Source organism: Coffea arabica, chromosome 2e (assembly GCF_036785885.1).
Source record: "Coffea arabica cultivar ET-39 chromosome 2e, Coffea Arabica ET-39 HiFi, whole genome shotgun sequence".
NCBI lineage: Eukaryota > Viridiplantae > Streptophyta > Magnoliopsida > Gentianales > Rubiaceae > Coffea > Coffea arabica.
The window spans coordinates 69,050,151-69,072,557 of record NC_092313.1 but is presented as its reverse complement, the minus strand read 5'-3'; the positions used below and the strand labels follow the sequence as shown (position 1 = coordinate 69,072,557).

The 22,407-nt window shown below is 35.4% G+C and overlaps 2 protein-coding genes across 5 annotated transcripts; one reads left to right on the top strand and one right to left on the bottom strand.

Annotated features, from left to right (window-relative positions):
- Window positions 1-3: 3 nt before the first annotated feature.
- On the bottom strand, window positions 4-3,023 carry LOC113732783 (UPF0603 protein At1g54780, chloroplastic-like). The gene is made up of 3 exons (XM_027258749.2): window positions 2,453-3,023; window positions 1,635-1,827; window positions 4-415 (listed from the first exon to the last, which is right to left on the bottom strand). The coding sequence occupies exons 1-3, from the start codon at window positions 2,891-2,893 to the stop codon at window positions 168-170; spliced, it is 882 nt and encodes a 293-aa protein (XP_027114550.1). The 5' UTR covers window positions 2,894-3,023; the 3' UTR covers window positions 4-167.
- A 3,769-nt stretch (window positions 3,024-6,792) lies between these two features.
- Window positions 6,793-22,208, top strand: LOC113732781 (uncharacterized). 4 transcript variants are annotated; one of them, XM_027258745.2, is made up of 8 exons: window positions 6,793-7,191; window positions 8,019-8,098; window positions 11,114-11,178; window positions 20,583-20,638; window positions 20,773-20,830; window positions 21,002-21,059; window positions 21,347-21,419; window positions 21,679-22,208. In XM_027258745.2, the coding sequence occupies exons 1-8, from the start codon at window positions 6,874-6,876 to the stop codon at window positions 21,769-21,771; spliced, it is 801 nt and encodes a 266-aa protein (XP_027114546.1). In that variant the 5' UTR covers window positions 6,793-6,873; the 3' UTR covers window positions 21,772-22,208. The 4 variants fall into 4 exon arrangements, with proteins under 4 accessions (XP_027114546.1, XP_071936899.1, XP_027114547.1 ...); XM_072080798.1 differs by lacking the exon at window positions 21,679-22,208 and adding an exon at window positions 21,539-21,678; XM_027258746.2 differs by lacking the exon at window positions 20,583-20,638 and having other exon boundaries at window positions 6,794-7,191; window positions 11,114-11,174.
- The last annotated feature ends 199 nt before the right edge of the window (window positions 22,209-22,407 follow it).

Genomic DNA, 22,407 nt, shown 5'->3' with positions numbered 1-22,407 from the left:
GTCTTGTTCCACGAAAAACATCAATAAAGTTGCGAAAAAAAGTGGGAGTATTGTGACGGATAGGGTCTTGTCACTTTTCAATGACCATTTTGTACAATATCTTTATACCTCTTTGCTCAGCTATGAGCAAAATAAGAATCCAACTAAAACTACAAATTGAGATCAGTTCATTTCTTGGAGACATAAGCATAGTATTGAGCCATGGGAACAACAAATGCGATCACTAATAAACCTCCAACAACAAGTGTGAATTGCCCTCTTTTCTCCTCGGTTTCCTCCCTGGATTTGAAGTTAGATTCTCTTTTGTTCTCCTTGAATTTGGGGCCACCAGGGTCAGGAAGCCCATCAATTGCAGAAACTAGACGCTTGGCAGTGCTGTATACTGCTTCATTGTATTTCTCGTCAGTTGCTAGCACTACATCAAGGAAAAAAACATGCTCATAGTTAGCAGGCTCTTAACTGCTTGGCAGTTGGCATGACAAATAAAAGTTGTCCTTCATGCATCGTTTAGCTTATCCTTCATTCTAGATATTGGTTATTTTGACTAGGGAACAGCAGAAACATAGGCAACAATTTTGGGGCAATGTTCATCCCTGAGACGGACTCCAGACGTTGCATACCCAAGATGAAGCCCATAACCAAACCCAAGTATGCATGCAATCGCGGTTTCTGTCTCGTGAACTTGACCCTTTATCTGCAGCTACTAACTTAGTTGAAGAATGGGTACACAATGGAGCTTCTTCGTTTGGTTCTCTAATTGAAATAACCTAAATAAACAAAGAGAAATGGAAAATAGGTTTGACAATGTATTTTCGACTGAAGGAGCTTTATTGCTTAAGCCAGTATGCGCACATTGTCTTACCTCAGACTCAGATAAGCTGGACCTTAATTTCTGAAAGTTTCCCAAACTTCCAGGGATTTCCTTTACAAATCCCTTTAAGATTCTTATGTTATTTCGTTTGGATCGAACATGTCGAAGAAACGGTTCCTGCTTCGACCGGGGAGTGGGATGAGGGCCATGAGGCACAGAGAAGTATATTTGACAGGTGTATTTTGGATCCAGAGATGTAATGTCCTACTTTCTAATCGAATTGGCACATAAACTAGTATTTCCAAGCAAAATGAAGACATGATCACCTATTGGAAAGCTTTTGCCATAAATAATAGGAGTCCTACAATAATCTCTGATGCAAGCAATGGTGTTGAGGGCATATCCACAGTATAAGACTTGAAGCCTAGCTCATCTACGGCATCAAACTTGGACATCTATTCTAAACAATCAAATATAGGCACAATCAAGATGAAGTTTATTAATTGTATTTGGTAAATTAGTGCTGTATTGATTCAGGATGTAATAGGAAAATAATATTCTGGTTTCTGTCTGATAACGTCTGTGGTAAAATAATGCCTTTTGGCAGAATGTTCTCATTCCTACATTTTCTTTGTTGTAAGAAATGAAAGTCTTTCTCCACTTTTTGTTAACCAAGAAACATGAACTTTTTGGTATGAAGGTTGCCCCAGTATTTTTAGTTTACGTACATAATGGCAATAATAGCAGAAGCTGCACTGCTACCAGCAAAAACAAATGCAGTGAAAATAAAGTGAACCAAAAGAAGAAGAAAGAAGAACTATACCTGGAAGATTTTCAGAGACAGTGGCATCAAGAACAGTATCACCAACAGCCTGAATAAATTCAGGGCCTCCAGTAATTGCACCTTCCTTTTGACTGGTGACAAGAACAACTATCCCCTTATTATTGCCTTCTTCAAGAGAAGGGTACCAACGTTCTAAAACTTGGTCAGCATACTCAAAAGCATCAGCTTTGCTCTACAACCAAAGAACATGAACAATTACAAACCTTTCCCTTAACAGCACCCGGTATCACTTGAACTGTTAAGGTTTGAATTTCACCCTAGCACCTAAAATGGTTTGCATGCAATGCATGTTAAGGGAAATGTTCCAGCTCTGATGGTATATTGTAGATTTCTTCTAGTCTAGTAAAATTGTTGCAAATTCAACATATTTGGTACTTCATATTAAACCTTTCTCGTTCTCATTTTAGTTCCCCGTGCAAAATATATGCACAGTGCATGAACTGCATTATCTCAAGGAAACTTGGAAGTGGAAGTCAAAAGAATCTAAAGTACTAAACAAAAATGAAACATAGGAGACTAATCTTTGACAAGTCCGGATTCTGGCAAACACCAAGGAAGCAATATTCCAACCATCTCTAATCCTTGTTTGACACAAGAGACATAGACGTGGAGCATTCCAAGTCTTAATAAATTGGTAAAGTAATTCAGCATCACACAAGACAAACAAGGAGCAATTCATGGTGAAAGACAGCAAATTAGTTCACACAAAAAATCCATTTTATGTCTTCCAAAAGGGGAAAAGAAAAAAGATATTCAAAATGATGAAATTAAGGGAAAGGCAGAGTAAAAAGGTTTACAGTGAGTTTTCGGACAGTGATGACATTAATGTGGTACCCTTTTCTTGATTCAAGATCAGATAACAATCTTTTCAAGTCGGATTTTGTGAGCCTGCTAAGAACATTAGCATCATCAACCACATATGATTCTGTTGGTGGACCATCATTTAGTACATCAAATTCAGATGCAAATGCAGAGTGAGTAGGTAAGATTGGGCAGTAACTGAGTGCAAGAGAAATTGCTAGAGCTGCAAGACCTTGCTGGACATGAGAAAGCCAATTTGTAGGAGATGAAGAAGATTGTTTATCACTAACAGATAACTGAGTTGGTTGTTTCTTGAGGCAAGAGCAAATGGTACTGCTACTTTTACTGAGTAATAGGGAAGTTGGTTTGGATTGAAGGGATGAAATCTTGGGGTTGAAGAGCGGGCAGAATGAAGAAGGGGAGAGGATGGTTTCCATGGCAGGGGGAAACTAAAACAGCAACAGATCAGGATTGGTGGGATATGAAAGAGAAGAATTTGGACATTGGAAGTTGGAAACAGAAAGTGATTTTCCTTCTCTTGCTCAGATAGTTTTCTGATGAATTTTTGGGATTCATATTTTTGAGTGGCTTGAATTCTTGGCTGGATTTGAATCAGATAACGTTCTAATTTCTGAACCATGGAAAAAGGATAGGGGCCTTTTGGACTAATAACACACACTGTTTTGGCGGGTATACAACATACACTGTTTTGGCAGTTGGCTTGGAAGAATTCCTAAATCAAACATGTCTTGATGGCTAAAATACAAATGAAATACCTAAAATTGAGCAAGTGATTGTCTGAATTCTTTACAGTTGAACACTGAAAAATATTTATATAGTCATGACTTAAGGACTCAACATGCTCTTGCTGGACTAATAGGCATAGCAATGATATTACTTGGGGAAAAAATACTCTCAAGTTGCCAAAGTTTCTTTCAGCTACTATTACTAATTAACTTTAGGAGCTTTTCCACTATGATTTTAAATAAATTGTTTTAATTAAAAAAATCTCGAAATGTGGTTAAAGTGTTTTCGCAATTGGAAATAAAGACATGCACAGAATATTCGAACACAAAAATTGAGAGTGGTATAATTTATTTGACAAAAACAAAAAAAAAGAGAGGTATAATTGATTCACAAATAACAAATATTTAAAGTTGGAATTTGGTTTCAAATCATAACAAATATACCACCATATCCCAAAACAAGAAGGGGTTAAGTCTGAACTCTGGATGACAACAAAGCTGTAGAAACTCTAAAAAGCCTGTCAAATTTATTATCTTTTGCAAAACTCAAAAGAGTCTATTAAATTTGGTAACTTTTCATTGTATTATCTATGGAACATGTTATTGCCTTTTCTTCATCTTTGTGCTATCGCTATAAAATAAAACAACACAAGCAAAACAAATAAATGCTATTATAGTCTCAGAATCATTATGAGTTTGGAATCATATATAATGTAAAAGATTCAAATTGTCCAACAGTTTGAAATTCTAAAAGGCTTCGTGCGAAAAATTGAGGAATAAGAATAGTTGATTAACTTTAGATTAGGAATTTAATCAAATTGTTTGGTTATATTCAAATATCAATAGTCCAAAGGGCTAATTCTATTTTGCACCCTAAATTTATATCACTTTCCCATTTTTATACCCTAAAGTTTAGTTCTGAACACTTTACACCCCAAATTCCCAAAATTAGACACTTTGCACCTTGGGCTTTCAAATTTATCATCCTTAAATCCAAATAATAAAAACTTAGCAAAATTAAGTGCATAGAAGATATAACAAATCAATGATAATATGCCGAAAATGGTCAAAAGGTACCACGGTATCGTAGTTAAAAAAAAAGATACTTTGGCATTAACTTGCACCATTATTTATCTCGTTAATTTTACTAACAATATTAGTAATTAAAGCCATACATTGTCATTAATTTTTACAATCCTTTATCTAGTTAATTTTGCAAACGTAGTTATTGATTGGATTTAAATGGGACAAATTTGACAGTTAGGATGCAAAATGTTTAAAATTAAAATTAAAATTATAAAGTGAAAAAGTGATATAAGGTGGCGTTTGGTTCACACCTTGGAATTGGATTTGAGTTTGGAATCATTCATTCTGGATTTGGATTAAGTCAGTCATTCCAATACATCTGTTTGATTCAATACCAGGAATGTATATCATTACTATAGTTGATGTTTGGTTCGTTGGCTCTTTCGAAATGGGATATAAGAAATTTTCACTAATTAAATGTATTACTATAAATGTATTAGTAAATTTAGTATAACTAATTAATAATTTCTATTAGTAAACATATATAATTATTAGTATAATTGATAATATCAATTATATTACATATATTAATATATATTATATAATGCATATAACTAATAATATCCTTATTATAAGTTTGTAACTAATTAAATTAAATATTATATATAATTATAATTATAATTATATAATATATATAAATATTTATTATACTAATATATTAAATAATTATAATGTATATTATATATTAAATATAATAATTATTATATATTATTATATTTATAATAATAAATATAAATATATAATATATTATTATTATATACACATATAATATATTATAATTATATGCAATGCATTTGGTATTTCTATGCATACTTCTGTTTTTATTATTTCTTCTAATTCTAAAATTCGTTTTGCATAGTTGTTTAATTTAATTGTTCTTCTATTTTTAAATATGATTTTTCTTCTTTAAAATAATTGATTTGTTGTTTAACATGTTGAATAGTATTTATTGTTTTATAGATAGAAGATGATTGTAATACTAGTAATTCTTTTTGTTTTATTGGTGTTAGAAATTTAAAAGTTATAGTTTTTTCCATAATATTTGTGTGAACTCCTTCACTATTTACAGCAAAAGGATATATTTGAATAAAGAAGGGTGTTCCTAAAATTATATATATGTGAATATTTTTTACTATAATAAAATTATGTCTTATACAATAATTATTATTGCATATTGATCCCTTAGTAAATTTATATTTTACTTGTAATTTTTCTCCATTTGCAGCTCTTAATTTTTCATTTGTTCTTTCACAATACTTTGTTGGGATGAATCCTTCTTTTATACAACTCTGATCTGCTCCACTATCTAATAATGCTACAAATGTTTTCTTAAAATCTTCTACCATTACGATTACTAATGCATACCATTTTTGAAATGTTATTCCCTCAATTATATTTAAATATTATTTTTCATCTGATGGGTTTTCAGAAATAACTATTTCATTTGTTTTTGATGTAGAGGGTTGATCTATAGGTTGACGTTTTAGTAATGATATTCTTGCTTTGATTTTTAAGTAAACATGTATAATTATTAGTATAATTGATAATATCAATTATATTATATATACTAATTTGCATTATATAATATATATAACTAATAATATCATTATTATAAGTTTGTAACTAATTAAATTAAATATTATATATAATTGAATATAATTATACAAATATTATAATATAAATATATAATTATAATGTATATTATATATTAAATATAATTATTATACATTTATACATTATTATATTTATAATAATAAATATAATTATAATTATATAATGTATTATTATTATATACACATATAATATATTATAATTATGTGCACATATAATATACATTTATAAATATATTTATAAATAATATAAATATATTATTATACAATATTAACAAATTCATAATATATATTATAACAATATAATCATATTTAATTAAATAATTATAATATATAAAATATATTATATATGTGTATATAATAATTATATTTATATTTATTATTATAAATATATTATAATAAGTATACTAATATTATAATAAAATATATAATTATAATTAAATATTGTAATTATATAATATATAATTATATAGATATGTATATAATTATATATTAATTTTTTAACCGATGGCCGACGAGCCCCATTTCGAAATAGGAATCAGATTTGGATTTTTTTAAAACCCTCCAAGTTACTAGGGAATTGGGGAACTCTAAATTTTTAGATATGATTCCAAAATTTCAATTCTGATAGTAGTAATCCAAACAATAATTATGAAATTTATTCTAATTTTTCATTCCGAAACCTTCTTACCAAACTGACTTAGGTTTTGGAGTATAAAGTGGAATTTGTCCTTGTCCAAATATGTCTCCAAAACCGTCAAATTTACTTTGCGTGCAATCTCGCTATTTTCCCTCTTTATAATTTTCTCCACATCCTGAATTCCATTTTTTGAAATTACCACCAACCCCCTAAGTGCAAAAGATTCCCACAGATAAAATAAAATCCCCAAGAACTGTCCCACATTATGTATTCCCCACATCACCAGCCATGAATCCCAGTCCCCGTCTCCATTCCCATCGTCTCCACCATCTTTCATGGCCATGTCCACTTTCCTCCTCTGCCTCTCTCCGAAACCCCCTCAAAACCCCATTTCAAGAAAGCCCATTTCACCTCTCAAGCACCCCAGCATTTTTATCTCAAGGAGGCTTGGTATTATTTTCACTACCACTTCACTGAGCTCTGTCCTCTCCTTGGCCCTTCAATGCCCTCAAATCCCCCCATCATCTGCTGCTGAAGCATCATCAACTTCTTTTCTATCAGGAATTGCCAATACCAAATCTTGGTTTCAGTTCTATGGCGATGGATTTGCCATCCGGGTCCCACCTCAGTTTGAAGACATCTTGGAGCCTGAGGTTTGGAACCAATTCTTTTAAGCTTGTTCTTTTTTAAATATTTGTTTAGTAATTCATTGGTATTATTGGACTGATGTCACAGTTTGGTAAGCTGCATTTATGTAAAATTTTTTGGTATTCAGTGAAACTCTCCATTTTTAAAAAAAAGCTAGATTAGATCCATTAGGGAACTTTCTTCTCATTCTTTTTTTTTAAAGGTTCAAAATGATTTGTTGGAAAAATTAAAAAATAAATTCCGTATGCTCATACAATGATCTTATCCACTCTGTAGAGTTCACATATTACAGTATTCCAACTAGCAAAACTTACTTATGGGAAACTCATGAGATTGACTGTAAAGTTGTTAAGATCAGTAAAAGCCGTAACCTTCCTGAAGCAATTCATTCTAACTCTGAGTTTCTTCAAAATTACAATTATAATGAACAAAATCAAGCTAAAATGCGGACTCTATTCCAAGTTAAAACTGTAATTTGGATTAAATTTGCTGTGGAACATCTTGAAAGGACTTCCATTGCAGCTGAAGCAAATTTCAAAGTTTTCTTTAAGTTTACTGTTTGCTAGTAATGTTTTAGTTTTACCAGCAGATGAATTGTAATCTTGTTTAGTGGCTTTCTTTCTAAATCTTGCAGCTTCCTTTGAATATGTTTTGGTACCAAATACTCACTATTTGGTAAAAGTGCATACTAATCACCAAATGCAGTTATGATGCAGTAACACTATGATATCTCAATTAACCAGCTTCATACGTTTTGATAGTGGTCTTCTGCTAATATCTTAGATATCTCATTTTTGTTAATGTACAGGGTCTAATCTTTTCTGTGTTATAGGATTATAACGCTGGACTGTCTCTGTATGGAGATAAGGCAAAGCCAAAGACTTTTGCTGCGCGATTTGCATCTCCAGATGGGTAATTGTTCTGATGTTTGGTTTCATTTACAATTGCCTTGTCCTGCTTCTTTATTGTTTCACTTGTGAAAAATATCTTTTGAGAACCCCAGAATTTCCAGCAAAATACATAAACTGAAGTGAACACTATAGAATGTAATGACTCTTTCTTATGAACAATTAAGCATGTGATTGAGATTGCTCGTCAAAGATATGGCTCTCAGTTGCAATGGTAATGCAGCTGAGCAGGTTTTATGGGGTTAAGAAGTTAGGTGGAAAATAGTCCGTCTAATTTTGGTAGGTTGGTGTGGAGAGGCACTTAGTAGACATTAACATGCCTGATATTTTCAGGTCTCATTAGAGTGTTTTAGTGATTTTTGATGGGTTTTCAGTATGTGAAGTTGGCTCATTTGGTGACAATATGGTGGCACTTTCTTGCTATCAAGTTTTATGTCTTATCCTGGTTATTCAACTAAAGTAAAGATTTTCTAGAGATCTGATTAATGCAATGTTCTTGGTGTTAACTATGCTTGTGAAATCTAATTCCACTTCTTTCTTGCATAGAGGCCTGCAATAGTATCTGTTCTAGTTGATCAACTGCTTGTGGCAGGAAACATTTACTGATGCCTCTTTGTCCTAACCCTTTCTCGTTATTTGACCTTGTACCATTATAATATTGATTCGTCAAAGTAATTCTTCAAGAATGTTGCTTGCTAGGACTTTGAAATTGCTACACAGTAACTTTCAAGAGAACAAACGTAATATTGGTTCTCTCTTGCCTATTACCTTCCATCCTTCCTTTTAAGAGCAAGTGATGGAGTCCTTTCTCTTTTTGGTAAAATGAATTGCTCTGATATGGTATGCTGCTAATTTGGCTGGGTGACCACCCATTTGTTAGATACTACGGAATGAAAATGGTAATGGATATAAAAATTCCTCAATGTTAATGGTTGTTGGTCAAGCCTTTTTAGGTTGTTTGGTTTAATCTCCATGGTTATAGTTTATTTTCCCTCCCTCCCTTCATCAGTCTCATTCTTCCTTCCTTTATCTCTTTTCATAACAAGCTCCCTATTTTATTGCTACTGTCCAACTCCACCTCTAACAGCCAAATGCGTTGCCAGCTAAGGCACCTCCAGCCCTTCTGAAAATGAAATTGAGATCAAACTCAGATTAGTACCCTTGATGTGAAAATTCCTCAATGACAATGGTAATGGATATGAAAATTCCTCGATGTCAATGGGTGTTGGTCAAACCTTTTTAGGTTGTTTGGTTTAATCTCCATCGGTAATGGGTCACAGTTTTTTTTTCCTTCATCAATTTCATTCTTCCTTCCTTTATCTGTTTCCATAGCAAGCTTCCTCTTTCATTGCTACTGTCCAACTCCACCTCTAACAGACAAGTGTGCTGCCAGCTAAGGCACCTCCAGCCCTTCTCAAAATGAAATTGAGATCAAACTCAGATTAGTACCCTTGATGTGGAAGAGGTAAATCTGAATTAATATAACTCAAAGTAGGCCATAGAATATAAGACAAACTTATAAAATTTAGATTGACACCTACTGCACCAAAGTTGAAACAAATACCAGACTCATGAAATTTAGCCCGTTAACCAAAACAACCATGATCACTGCCACAAAATCTTCACTGCCATGTTGCCATGTTGTTATGCATTGTAATTAGGAGGTGCCAAAGAGAAGGGAAATCAATGAGAATTCAGGAGTTAAGAGCCCAAAAGAGAAGGGGATATTGCTGAGAATTTCAGGAGGGAAGAGGCCAAAAGAAGGGGAAATTGATGAGAGTTTCCAGGCGGTGAGGGGAAGGGGTGCATCACTGGAGAAAGAAACTTGGAAGAGATCCACTGTTGTGTTCTTTTTTCCTTTTTCTTTTTTGTTTTTGTTTGCACTTCAAATTCTTTTATGGGCTGAAAGTGCCTATGCCCAATTTGGTCTATAATGGCCATTGCCTAATTTTAGGTTTTTTGAAAGTGATAGATACATATCCATAGAGCTAAACTAAACATCATGTATGGGTGTCAATACCAGCTATACCCAGTGGGGAGTGTCAAAACCCGTGAACCAAATGGAAGGCAAGACTTTTTGAGTCCAGGAATCCCTATGCTTATTAGCTTTTAGCTTGTATATTTTTGTTTTGGCCCTTACGATAAAGGCTTAGTACTAAACTTTGACCACTCCTCCAACAGTCACTGCCACCTTCTTTTTCCAACAGGCATAAGGATTGTCATTTCAGCTTGTTCTTCTTGGTTGTTTCTAGGAGTCTGGTTATTGTACCATACTTGGTGACTTAAGAGGAGATAGAGAACCTTGTTTTCCTGACCTCAGTCCTTTTCTCTTGGACTGCCTTGTCTTTCTGGCTGCCTTTTGGATTGAAAATTTTTCACAAAGGCAATATCAATATCAAATTACTGACATATGGCTGTGGAAGAAGAGATTTAGAAAATGGTATTTTCCATTGGCTTTCGGCTGAGTGACTGATTTATATAGATACGTCTCCTTGCAAGAAAGGGCTTTGAATTCATGTCTTTATGTTGTCTGCCCCTCCATCATCCAGCGCCTAAAAGGAACCTAGTTAGTTGTTGCAGCCCTTCTAAAGTATTTTAAGTTGGATCAGAATCTGAATGTATTGAAGCTTGTATAGAAGAAATCAATGTGAAAATGTTCTTGGCATTCTCAAGTTATTACTTTGGGAAAAATGAACAGTTGAGACAACAGAATGTTTCTGAGTTGCTAATATTACAAAGTTTAACTTTTGCCTTCTTCAGGAATTTATGTTTGGTTTGCCATAAATTCCCCTGGTGATTGATCAGACAGGATTTTGAGTGAATTTTAAGGGCTTGAGTACATTCTGTAGCATCTCTATGTTTTCCATTATCACTTTACCCGCTTGATCATCTACCTTTTCATCTTCCTTCACCATTCCATGTAATGGTAATTTTTTAATTTTTTTTAAGTTACTGGAGTTTTAGACTTGAATTTGTGTTCATTAACAATCAATTTTTACACTTTTGGCTTGTGATCCAGGTCCGAAGTGTTAAGTGTTGTCATTCGCCCTTCTAATCAACTGAAGATCACATTCTTAGAGGTTGGTAAGTGGAATTATAGTGCTTACTCTGAATTAATTTCAGTAACACCAGAAACTGATTTACTTTTGTCCCTCTTATTGTTTTATTGTCGCATTTGAGGCATCTACTTTCTGGTAGTCGAGCTAGATAAGAAGATGTTCCAAAACAGAAAATTCTTTGGCTGCCTACGCATTGAGAAACTAAGCTAACATTGCCTTTTGTTTCCGTCAAGATAACTATCATGTGCTGTCATTTCTCTTTGCCAAATGATCATTTTCAAAGGAAAGGCTTTTGAGGGGTAGTCTATACCTCTATTTTATGTGAGCAGAGCAATTCATGCTTTCAAGTACCACTTTGTGTTTCTCAATAATTTAGAGGCGAGCTTTTGGAAGAAAGGAGAGCAAAGGGGATGGGGATAGCGAGAATCAAACTTTCATTTTAAGACAAAAAATTGAAGACTCTTAATAAGTGCTCTATGTTCAATTCTTGCAAAATGGAACCTTTTCTTTTAATATATATCCTATTGCATGTATTTGGTTATCATGTAGCAAAAATGGAAGAAAAGTTAGTTCATGCCCATCTGAAGCCTTTCTTTGGGATATTCAAGTATTTACTAATGTTGTTTGAGTAAACACGCGTCGCCATGCTGGGTCCAAATAGATGGTTGTTTTTTGGGATTTTGTATAAAACTTCACTATAGATCACGACATTGGTTTTAGGAATTTTTCCAAAACACCATATAATTGATGAATTTTTGAAAGCACTCCCTCCCCCACCCCCCCTCCACCAACCCACCACCCTCACTTCTCCTCCCCACCTCATCTTTCCCCCTATCCACCAACTTCGCCCCTTCTCCTTCCCCTCTTCTCCTCCACTTCTCCTCCTTCCCCATATCCACCACCCCCTCCCCACTTTGCCCCTTGTACCATCCAAGCCACCATTCCCACCCCACTTTCCCCCTCCACTCTCTCTTTCCCTCCTCACCCCTTCCTCTAAAAGAGGGGAAAAAAGGGGGTGGATGTGGCCGCTTTGGTGGTGGAGGGGAAAAGAACAGAAGGGAAGAGAAAAGTAGGAGGGAGGGGGTAGAAGAAGCGGTGGCAGAAAAGGAGGGAAAGAGTGGCGGAGAGGGGGTCAAGAGTGGTAGGGAGGAGGTGGGCTGGTGGACTATGTTACTTGGACTCTTCATTTGACTCCAAAGTACCCGTGTTGACATGACCTAACGCTGGTGCCAGTATGGGATACAAGTTTGACACGTCAAAAACTTTGACTTTTGTGAGACGTGATGTTGATGGGGAGGAGACATGGTTGAGAAAACTCATGGATATAGAAGACTTGTTACACTGGAATCCTTAATGAGCTATGATTTAGAATTCTCCAATCTTTATTGGGCTATAACTTGTATGTTTGGCTATACTCTATAAATCACATAGGCAAATTTCTTAAATTAATGCCGAAAAATAAATTTGTCCCTCATTTCTTCGATCCGTTTCTCAATCTAGTGCACCAAACTTAAATTTTTATTTCATTCTTTTGAAATAGTGTGCTCACATCTCATAAAATTATATTTGCATTTCAATCCCTAGATAGAGATTTAAATATAAATAACCGTGAGAGGGTGTGCGATACCTCTCATAAGTACAATCCATTAGAGGTACTTCACACTGCTCTATGTGGCACCTCACAATATTAAAAAAATTTCCATTAATGATTTTAAAAAATATTGCCCTATTATAGCCGTTGCAATATATATATATATTTAAAAATCATTTGAGGTGCCACACTGCACTGATGGAATTTTTTTTTATGTTGCAAGTGTGCAGCACCTCTAACAGATTGTAATTGTGAATGATGTGGCATATCTCACGGTCATTAAAAAAAATTTTCATTTCAATTCAAGGATTGAAATGCAAATACAATTTTGTGAGAGGTGCCACATACAATGTTTCAAAAAAATTATTTAAATAGATGTGGCATCACTAGATTGAGAAATGGATTGGAGATTTCCTCATTCAAGGGACAAATTTATTTTTTAGTATTAATTTAAGAAATTTGCCAAATCATATGTTTACTAGAAATTTTGCTGTACCCCTGTACTGGTGTTTTGAGTCCTTAGAAGTGTCCGCATATCCTAATTTTAGGGTTAATTCCTTTGAATATCGGTGAAAAAAAATTGCACATATGTTGTTCTGACAGGATTTTCTTCAACTATACCTGCCGTGTTTTGTAAATGTAGGGTTGGGAAAATATTTTTTTAAAAAAATAAAATCTAAAGGCTACCGGGCTGACTCAGCTCGACAGCCTAGGTAATTTTTTTTTGAAAAAATTGAATGACTCAGCCCGGCAGAAATGATGCCAAAGAAAAAAAGGATGAAATCTGTAGGGCATGTTAGGTGATTCTTTTCAAAAAGAAAGCTGGCCCTGCGTGTAGCAGCTGCCACTTGTGCCCGGAAGACTGTTCAGGGACTAGGGAGGCATGTAGTAACCACCACTTGTGCCCAGAAGACTGTTTATAGTTTTCTTAATAAGTGCTAACCATTTTTTAGCTGGCCCATTGTCTTCTGTACCCAAGACATTACTAGCGTTTAAAGGAACAATTTCTTGAAACCTAAATGTCCAAGGGATTAGAGAGGAGTACTCATGAAATTTGGTTACTTAATTTAGATGTCATTAGAGATAATCAAGGGCGATCTGTTTGTTGATCAAACTCACCCGAGAACGTAGATGTCAGTAGGAGGTGATGCACGTAGCCGGTATTCTAGATTCAAATTTTCCCAAGCTTGCCGTGCTTAGTCAGCTTGGCAGCCTTCAGGTGTTTTTTTAAAAAAAGAATTTTCCCAAGTTGGCAGGTAGAGTTGAAGAAAAGCACCCTATCAGAACAATATTTGTGCGATTTTTTCATTGATATTCAAAGGAATCAGCCTAATTTTAGATAGTTGACGAATTAGACACTTAAATACATACTTGAATTCAACACTCGTACCCAACTCCTAGTAACATAGGTGGTGGAAGTGGGAATGGTGGTAGAAGAAGGAATGGATGTGGGTTTTTTGGTCTTTTTGGGTGTTTTCATTGGTGATTTTTATAAAACTTGAGTGTTTTTACAAGTTACTGTAGATAGTGTTTAAATAAAACTTTTGCGCATCTAAAACAAGACTAAAACACGCCAAACCCCCCACCCCGACATATTTTAGCATACTGGAAGCTCACACCTTAAAATTTGTGCAATTTAGAAAAATAGATTTAGCAAGGGAACTAAAAAGAAAATGACGTAAAAAAAGGAGTGAAAATTATTGGATGTTGTTGTTATTAGGTAGCCATGTGATAGTAGCATGTGATTGAGCATATTTTTGGTACAATCAAAAGGTGTAACACCAAAGTTGCTCATGCCTTATGTTTATTGATATATAGGCAAAAGTAGTTTTTGAATGTTTTCTAGGTCTTTTCAAATTTATTCTAGAGGATTCATGAAAGTATATATGCCATGTTTTTTCTTATGTGGTGTAACCCTAGTTACTACCATTGATGAGTTTGGATTCAAGTTGAGCTTATATAGCTAATATTTGTACTGAGTGTCCTAATGATGCCCAAATGTATTAGGTTTCAATTAAATGAAAAGATTTGAGCATAGCGGATTTAGGCATTTGGTGGAGCGGGAGAGGAGGTGCTCTAGAGGGGAGTAAGTTCTTTCATCATTATGATTGATGTTATTGGAATGTTGAATCTCTTGAAACATGGACAAACAGTGGGCCTGTATTGGCTTTCATTGTAGGTAAATTCTTAGGTAGACCTTGGTCCATGGGCCTTGGGATTTGGTGTGTTTGCGGTTGCAAGTGCACAATGGGTGGCCTAAACCGGGTCAGCTCAACTCGGTCCGATTTGGGTCGTTCATTTCAAATTCCTTTTTTCTTCTTCATCAACGCAAAGAACATCTTCCTCATCTATCCCAGGTGTGTTCTTACCAAAGAACAAACATAGGGGTCCGTTTGTTTCGGGTGAAAATGTTTTTCAGGAAAATATTTTCCTAATTTCCCGTGTTTGGTTGCACAAAAGTTACTGAAAACATTTTCCTTCCTATGTAAAATATTTTCACTCATCTTATGAAAAACAACTTCCCTTCCAAACTTACTTAAGTTGTTTTCCGAAATGCATGCATCCCGCCTGTAGTATGTTCCAAACTTACTGAAAACATCTTGTAGTATGTTCTTTTTTTTTTTTTATTATAAACAGGAGGACTCGAACCCAAGACCTCTTCTTTACACTCCCTCCCCCGTACCACCCAACCCTCCCCCTAGTATATTCAAAATAAAAAAAAAACCTCATCCTGCTCATCCTATGCTAGTAATTAATTATGTATAATAGGGACATTCTTTTCTAGAGAAACTTTCAGCAGTGAAAGTGCAAGATATATGTCACAATAAGCATTGCATGTGATTGATATTTGACACTAAATGGCCAGTAATTTGTTTATTGTTTAAGGAGATATTTTTTATTCAAATATACAATTCTCCAAGATTTTTTAAAGTTAAACAATGAGATAAATTTTCTCATGGGAAGAAGTATGTAGTTATAATGTGTAGAAAGTAAAGATAGAGATAAAAGTGAAAATATTTCAAAAGTTAAACAAACACCAGAAAAATGAAGTAAGAAAATATTTTCAATAAGCTAACCAAACACCTGAAAATGATGAAAGGGAAATGATTTTCATGAAAAATTACTTCCACGGAAAATATTTTCCCAAGGAAAACATTTTACTTCTAACCAAACAGACCCTAGATGCAATTAGGAACATCCAATTCTATATTTCTCCCATTTACATACGAGTTGTTCAAGAAACCCACCAAGATGGATCTCCTCGTCTACATTGTCTGATTCAATTCACAGGTAAATTTCGCACTGAATCTGTAAGGTTCTTCGATTTCAAATTATCCAATTTAAATTCAATGTTTCATCCAAATGTTCAAGGCGCAAGGAATTCATCTGCAGTTAGGGATTACATATCAAAATACGGAGACTTTGTCGAATGGAAAAACTTTCGACCAGATGGCCGGAGCATATTTTCATCTGACAAAATGGGGGAGATATATGCCGCTGCGCTTGCCAAGGATGATAAGGGAAATGACCCTTGATGTCATCAAGAAGAGCGATTCTTAATCATTCATCATTCACTACAACAAATTATCTAGTAATCTTGACAGAATATTGCAGAAGTTACCAGAACCATACATGGCTCTCTTCCCTCAGGCCGAACGCATTCCTACGTTCTTGATAAATTTGGCCACTCAAAATGTAACTGGGCCTGCTAATAGGCCACACAGGCGCGTGTCCATAATAATCGAAGGCCAAAGTTGAACAGGTAAAACATATTGGGTTAGAAGTCTCAATCCTCAGACACACAATTACTATGCAGGCCATATTGATCTGACCCATCATTGTGACAATGCGTGGTATAACATCGTAGATGACGTAAATTCTCAGTTTCTCAAACACTGGAAAGAATTCTTAGGGGCACAACGAAATTGGTCATCCAATTGCAAATATACCAAACCAAGGAAAATAAAAAGGGGAATTCCAACTATTGTGTTCTGCAATTTTGGTCCCAATTCTTCGTATCATGACTACTTAAGTGTACCAAATCGCGTGAATCTCCTCAGCTGGACTAAACACCATGCAGCATTCTACTTTCTCGAATAACCTCTATTCGCACTCACAAATCAAGATCAGCTACCACCTGTTTAAGAAGAAGAAGAGGCGGACAACAACAGTTAAGTTCACGTGTGGTTGTATATTTTTTCAGTGGAATTGATGCAATAAGGGACACCACGTTCCAGACCAATCCCTGTCAATTCGGGCGAACTACAACCTCCGCAAGGGAATCCTGATCAGGAGCCGTACCCACATCTTGTCGAGGCTAATCAGGAGCCGTGCCTACATCTTGTCGAGGCGGAGCCTCTTGCGGAGGTTGTAGTTTGTCTGAATTGACACCGACCAAGTGGTGGGACTGGTCTGTGAGTGCGAATAGGGGCTGTTCGAGAAAGTAGAATGCTGCATTGTGCTTAGTCCAGTTGAGGAGATCCACGCGATTTGGTGCATTTAAGTAGTCATGATACGAAGAATTGAGACCAGGATTGCAGAGTACAATGGTTGGAATTTCCCTTTTTATTTTCCTTGGTTTGGCATATTTGCAATTGGATGACCAATCTCGTTGTGCCTCTAGGAATTCTTTCCAGTGTTTGGGAAACTGAGGGTTTACGTTATCTATGATGTTATACCACGCATTGTCACAGTGATGGGTCAGATCAATATGGCTTGCATAGTAATTGTGTGCCTGAAGATTGAAACTTCTAGCCCAACATGTTTTACCTGTTCGATTTGAGCATTCGATTATTATAGACATGCACCTGTGTGGTTTGTTAGCAGGCCCAATTACATTTTGAGTGGCCCAATTTATCAAGAACGTAGGAACGCGTTCGGCTTGAGGGAAGAGAGCCATGTATGGTTCTGGTGGCTTCTGGAATATTCTGTCGAGATTACTCGATAATTTGTCGTAGTGAATGATGAATGATCGAGAATCGCCCTTTTTGATGACATCAAGGGTCATTCCCTTGTCGTCCCTGACAAGCACAGTGGCATATACCTCCCTCGTTTCGTCAGATGAGAATCTGCTCCGGCCATCTGGTCCGAAGTTTCCCCATTCGACAAAGTCTCAGTATTTTGATATGTAATTCCTAACTGCGGATAAATTCCTTGCGCCTTGAACATTTGGATGGAACATTGAATTTGAATTGGGTGATTTGATATCGAAGAACCTAGCAGATTCAGTGCGAAATTTACCTGTGAATTGAATCAGACAATGTAGATGAGGAGATCCATTTTGGTGGGTTTCTTGAGCAACTCGTATGTAAATGGGAGAAATAGGAAACTGGATGTTCCTAATTGCATCTAATGCTTGTTCTTCAACAAATCCTTGACATCCCACTATAGATCGTGGTTGGCCTAGGAGTTTTCCTCCAGTTTAACTCAAAAGGAGTCAAAATCCCTTTTTATATGGGTTTAACATTATAAATGAAGCACTAGTGGTTATTTAGGTGGACTTGGCCATAATCTGCACCTTTTGACATCCCACTATAGACCGTGGTTGGCCTAGGAGTTTTCCTCCTGTTTAACCCAATAATCCTAACTCAAAAGGAGTCAAAATCCCTTTTTATATGGGTTTAACATCATAAATGAAGCGTTAGTGGTTATTTAGGTGGACTTGGCCATAATCTGCACCTTGTTTGAAGCATGTAAGTTACTGTAAAACTTTGTCAATGAAGAGCAAGAGTGATTACTAAGAAAGTAAGAATATTTGCTCAAGAAGTAATCTCTAAGTGATATAACTATTTCCCCTCTTATGTGATTTGGGAAATATATAGAAAGAGCAACCCACCTTTTCTTTTCTGCAGTTGGCATCCTTGTATTTGTCAAACTTTGGTTGGCTTCAATTCATTTGTGCTAGATGTGGCATAATTTGGTTATGGGCATGGCCAATTCATTGTTCCCTTGTTTCTGTTGAGTTTAAAATGGGTGCTATGGCACCAATAGCACTCAAGAAAAAAGAACTATGGCTTGATCTTAAATTGAGATTTGAGAATAGGAATAAAATAGTCCAGCCGAGTTACACAGTCTGTACCATATGTGACATTGACACCTAATTTTTATGTTCTGAGGGTATTCCATGTGCAATAAGAATTTAGCATGTTGTTCGTGTGCAACCAAGTCTGAACTTGGATTTTGGCCAATATATTCAAGTTTACAATTCTGGTGGTTTGAGCAATCATGATAACCTGTCCCCATACATAGTAAGGTTAGTTTTCTAATCCTCCTACAACACATAAAAGTTGTCCATTTCTAAAAGCATGAACAACCCCTTTTGGCACATCATACTTCTTTCTGGCACCCTTGATTTTTTCCTGCAAAGGGGAAACTCATATGGAGAATATGGGTAATATTTAAAGCATACAGACATCTGATTAACTTATATATTGAGTTTGCCCCACAAGGTGAACATACCCATACATGCCTTAGTTTGTATCATACTTCCATATGTATATGTATTATACACAACCTTTCCAGATTGAGGCATAAGACATAGGAGAAGCATAAGCAAGCATACCAAACCGAAAATTGTTCCATTTGTCAAACAAGGCACTATGTGACAAGATGCTAAAGTCGCCCCCCCCCCCACCACCACCACCACCACCACCACCACCAAAAAATCTTTTGGAGTTCTGGAGCTTCTTTCACAATAAAAACTCATTTCAAATCTGACACATCCTTGGAGGAGAGAAGCTTGTCTTACAAACAGTAAACTTGAAAGCTGTCAAAAAGTGTCCTGCCATTTCTGTCACTTGATTGCATACTTCTTTAACATTGCTTTCATTTGCATGCATCAAAATGATGTGATATGTAGTGTAATGCATGCAATGTTGTAATAAATTATTCCATGGTTAGTATGAAGTAATTTGACAAAAGCTGCAGAATATTTTATCATACTTTAGCTTTCTGTTTTTGTAAAAGGAGATTTTCATTGCCACAAGAGAGTTCTTGAGCTCTTGTATGTGGGGCTTCGAGCTTGATCCAGTGCTTGCTAACTCCTACTCCCTGGAGGAGATAATCCCCTTTCACTAAAGCAAAAGCTCTCAGGATCTGCTACTTTTGTAGCATTATCGCAAGTAAAAGGTACTAAAGACTAAAAATGAGATAATTTAAGTATCTGAGCTCATCAGACATTGATTTGTCCAATTAGCTTCATCATGAAATGTTGACAATGATGTCAATCTTTTAGAAACCAATCTGAAAATGCTTCTCTTTCACCTTAAGCAAAAATGAGTATATGACTAGCAGGTGTTCAGTGTCAAATAAGTATATGATTTCTGAGTTCCTTTTTATAAAGCTGGAACTTGAAGCTGTATACGTATGAGTTCCTTTCTACTGCTTCAAAGACCCATACAAAGTTTTCAATTTCTAGCTGCTACCACTTGATGACTAAGGTGAATGACTGATCTAAAGAAAGTAATTGGAATGTCATGGGGAGGTGGTGAGAAGTTGGATAGCTTTTGCCTGCTTATTTGCAGCTGCAATTTGACAACATAATGGTAGCAAACACCCAAGGCTTATGCAGCTGGACTTCGACAGCATACTTGTAGGCAATAAAGCTTGTATCGCAGCTTCTGTTGGCTGTAGATGGGAAATTACTGGAATCAAGATTGAAGTAAGGTCCATCAATATTTGTGGTTATACTTTTGAGGTGTGGAGGAAGAGGAATTAAGGTGTTGGGTGTGAACTGCAAACGGAAAGAAGAAAAGTAATCATGAGGAGGAAAACAGAAGTTGCTTTCTTATAAATTAACTTTAAAGCTGATTTTTGACAAATCGATTTCTATTTTACAGAAATCAATCAAAACCAGCAATGGTTGCTTGACTTTGATACGAAAAGCAATATTGGTGTAAATAACTCATGTCTTTAGCTATTTCCGTTTTTCATTTTTTGTGCATATGCAAAAAACCTTTTTGGAAAGGGAACAGATTGTGCAGTCCTGTTACCAAATTTACAATTGGCTTCTTATAATTTTTTGAGCAGGCCAAAGATGTTACTGATTTAGGCTCCATAAAGGAGGCTGCTAAAATATTTGTTCCAGGTATTTTGGTATTAGTTGATTTACCTGCTTTTTACTTTCGAGCAAAGGCCTGAACATCATTCCATTCATCAAGATAATTCATGGTCTATCCCTCAGATCTTTCTTGCATTTTCAGAAGTGACTTGTCTGTTTTTTGGTGTTGATATTTCAATTCCGAACATGGCCTGGCAGGTGGAGCAACCCTTTATTCTGCCCGCACAATAAAAATAAAGGAGGATGAAGGATTTAGGTAAGAACAGGTTTCTTAAAGCATATCAGTACACATTGCTATCCTGTTTATGAATGCATTCTAAATACTATACGAGAAAAAAACATTAAGCTTTAAAAGGTGTAAATGGAAAATTTGGATTTTCGTCAACCATAGAAGTACCTGTTTTTCTTTCTTCCCTGCACTTTCAGACTAGAAAGCTTTCTTGACTTCAATATCTTTACAGGAAAACCATCTCTCATTACTGTTATTCCTGCAATTTAAGTATAACTGTGTCCTTATATCTTTCCATAATATTTGCATTTCAGGACTTACTACTTCTATGAGTTTGGTAGCGATGAGCAACATGTTGCACTTGTAGCTGCTGTAAATAGTGGAAAAGTATGTTTGCTTCGATTCTCTTAAATAGCTTTGATTCTTTTTGTCCTGAAAAATTAGAGTGCTCATTCTGCTGCTGCTTAGTGCACTTTTGTAATTTCATCTCTCACTATTGCTTGCAGATCACTGGATTCAACAATTTCCTGAATGAATTAAATTATCCTCTAATCTTGAATTTATGTTTCTCTTCTTAACTAACTTTTTTTACTTATTTGGTGTGCGTTTGTTTCATCAATATTCTTGTCTGCTTTAAATGTTTTAGGCCATTATTGCTGGAGCTACTGCACCACAGCACAAGTGGAATGATGATGGTGTGAAGCTTCGTTCTGCTGCTGTCTCGTTGACAGTCTTATAGCCTATAATCTGGTGCTGAGATTTCTTCATAAACCGGATTTCCTTTTGACTAGGACAAAGAAGATGCTACAGATAACAGCTGAAAGTAAATACCGACACTGTCATCAGTCATCTCAAGCCTTTTCAGTAATAGGCATTATGAATAATTTCTGCTGAGGATGCCTGTTATAGGCAAAAACTTTCTTCTTTGCCATAGCAGCATGTAGGAGTAGGGATATATACATGTGTTGTATGCATATGTCGAGAGATTTACTTAAGCTGGAAAGGGGCCTAAATTTTTTTGGTGGTTGTAGTTTCAAACAGCAAGCTGAGAATGATTGGTCCTTTCTTTTTTGGGTGCTGAGATTTTTGTTAGTAGGCTAGTTATTATATCTTGTCAGCTCCAAGACATGTAATCAACTTTTCATGACTTCAAATTTTCATCTTCATTGGTTGTTATGTTTGCTTCTTTTAGGAGTCAAGGGTGGATCTTTCTAAAATTTGTGCGGACATTGGTGAAGGAGACCAAACAAACCACTGTATTATTAGCAAAAAGCCTGCCATTTCATTAATTTCTTCTTCCCCAAAGGCTTGTTTATCTTAATATTTTTTTTGGAGTGGCTGTAAAATCATGTTTGAATCTTTGACGTGCATAAGA